A 2421-nucleotide genomic window follows, 5' to 3' on the forward strand; every position below is an offset into this window, starting at 1 on the left:
GGAAGTGGCCTGAGACCATAGTGAGAGCCCTTGGGTTTGAGTCCCAGGTCCACCCCTTACTAGATATTTGACCTAGCATAAGCCACTTCCCATCAAGTCTATGGTTTCCTTACCTGTAAGGTATTTAACCGCTACCATACGTACCTCACATGACTGCCGAGGGCACTGGTCGTGTGAGGTCATGGGTGTGCAGAGCTCTAAACAAATACCATATGTTCTGATTTAAAGGGAGGACCCAGGCTGAAAAGAGATGGTTCTAGAATATCCACTCAGGCTAGAACAGAGCCTGTCCTCCCAGGACTGTCCATAACAGGGAACAGTCCTTCCCTCACAGGTGTCCTCCTATCCAGCTTGAGGAAAAAGGAGGCCTCCAGCAGTTAAGCCACATTCAACAACTCTGCCTCCAAGAAGCCCTGGAATTCTGGGGCATAAGGAGAAAGAGAAATATTGGAGTATTTTTGTTCCTTCATCTCTCTTCCCCTTTCTTGTCCTTCTCATTCATACCCCGCTTTCCTCCATACACACAGTCCCCACTTCGCCTGGCAGCCCTAAATCTATTCCAATTCAAGGACATACAAACTAGGCAATCTTTCTTTGGAGAGATGGATTTCTCATGGTTTCTAGCAAAGGATGCTCTCAGTATCCCACATTTTCTAGGACTTCCTTCAAACTCCCCAGCCTCCTTCCTCCCTGACCTCAGTCTGGTGAGGAGGGTTTCCCATTCTCTGCTAGATCACATAGTAAGGTGATAGGGGCAAGGTTTTCTTAGCCTTTCCTAAAAGGATGGTCTGCAGAGGACTGTTTTCACTGCCTCAGGCTTTCAAACAGCCATCAGAGGAGCCCAGAGCTCACATTTCCTCATGCAAGAGCCCCTTTAAAGAACTTTTACTAGAATTTCCCTGCAAGAACTACGTCCAAGTGAATGAAATAGCAAGCCTATCGCAATATCGACGTGGGATTTATATATAATCTGCATGTGCCCACATGATTACCATATTCTCAGATTTCATTTACTGAGCTCTGATTATGTGTCTAGTGTTGGTGTAGGACTCTGACCTTCATAAGTCTAATAACAGCCTATTTCCTAAGGCTTTTTAGAAGTAAACTCTAAAAAGTTTTTGAGGTAAACTCTTCTTGCTGAACTGGACATTTCTGGAGAGCGACATTAATCCTTCATAGCGGTATGAAGGATTAATGCTTTACTATTTATAAAATGCTTCCATAAAATGTCTATGCTGTAAGGGAGGGCAAGCAGGCATTATTCCCATTTTCCAGATTAGAAAAAATGAGGATTAACGAAGTGATTTACCCAAAGTCACAAAGCCGATCACCTGAAACGGCCTACACCCAACTTTTCTGACGGCTAGTCCGGTCCTCTTTCCTAAAACATTTTATGTTTTCTCTGCTCTCTTTTTAGCCTGCCTGTGGCCCTAGTCTTCATGCTCTTCTCCAATCATGCATTGCACAGAGAAAATGAGAGCTAAAAGGAGTTCTCAGGATTACGAAGGCAATGACAAGGTGACAGCAACAGAGAAGCATGGCCTGCACTCTGCGAACCCCAAGACTGATGTTTGGAGATCTTTGTACCACCAGTTATAGTAGCACGCTAGAATTCCCCATGGAACTACCTTATGGTTTCTGTAGAATGGGTCCAAGTCTTCCAGGGGCTTCGCTATCAGCTCATGGGGAATGTCACCATAGAGCTTGGGCAACTTCCTGGAGGCCTTCAGGTCAAGCTGAGGTCGAGGCTGGGGTTCTGCTGCTGTCGGGTCTTTGAGCTCCTTTTTCTCCTTTTGGATGGCAATCCTCTTCTCAATTGCAGCCAGAGAGTCAGAAGTGAAGGGGCGGAAATTCCGCGCATCTGGGAAAATCACTGGGTAGCACCAGTCATCCATCTTCACCCTTAGGACAGAGACAAGCAGTGGCAGATCCTCAGAGAGCTCTGCAAGGTAGAAATCACACAGCCTGCTCTGGGATTCCACTCCCAAAGACTGAGGTGAAAGGGCTTGGGAGCTTATTCGATATGGGACAGGTCAGAAGGCGTGCCCACCACCATGAATACAGCAGGAACACTGGGCACAGGCAAGACCAAAGCAGGGCATCATTCCTGGAGGATCTGGGGATAAGAAGGGAGTTGAGTTTGGGAACAAGGGGCAGAAGAAGCCAAGTCTCTAAAATTGAGACCAAAGCATAGATCAAGACAGTAAGATAACCAGCTGAACTGCTGAAGTGAGGTTTGCAGATGGTAGACAAGTGGCACAGTGTGAAGAGGAGAGGAAGTAATAAGCAATTGAGTGGCCCATGGCTATGGGTTGCAGAATCAAAACTAAGCACATAGGCCTTTTCTCACGTTTGGTCAGCAAAGTTCTTAAAATGGAATGGAATGGAAACAAAAGAGCCGTGAACACAGGCACAAACATT

The 2421-nt window shown here is 46.3% G+C and overlaps 1 protein-coding gene across 1 annotated transcript in view; it reads right to left on the minus strand.

Annotated features, from left to right (window-relative positions):
* SCN11A (sodium voltage-gated channel alpha subunit 11) overlaps window positions 1-1895 on the minus strand; it is a 65595-nt gene extending 63700 nt beyond the window's left edge. The window contains exon 1 of the mRNA XM_006910789.1: window positions 1629-1895. Within this exon, the coding sequence (XP_006910851.1) occupies window positions 1629-1895 (267 nt within the window). The remainder of the gene's footprint in view (window positions 1-1628) is intronic.
* Between the last annotated feature and the right edge of the window lie 526 nt (window positions 1896-2421).

This window comes from Pteropus alecto, unplaced genomic scaffold (assembly GCF_000325575.1).
Source record: "Pteropus alecto unplaced genomic scaffold, ASM32557v1 scaffold354, whole genome shotgun sequence".
In the NCBI taxonomy this organism is placed as follows: domain Eukaryota; kingdom Metazoa; phylum Chordata; class Mammalia; order Chiroptera; family Pteropodidae; genus Pteropus; species Pteropus alecto.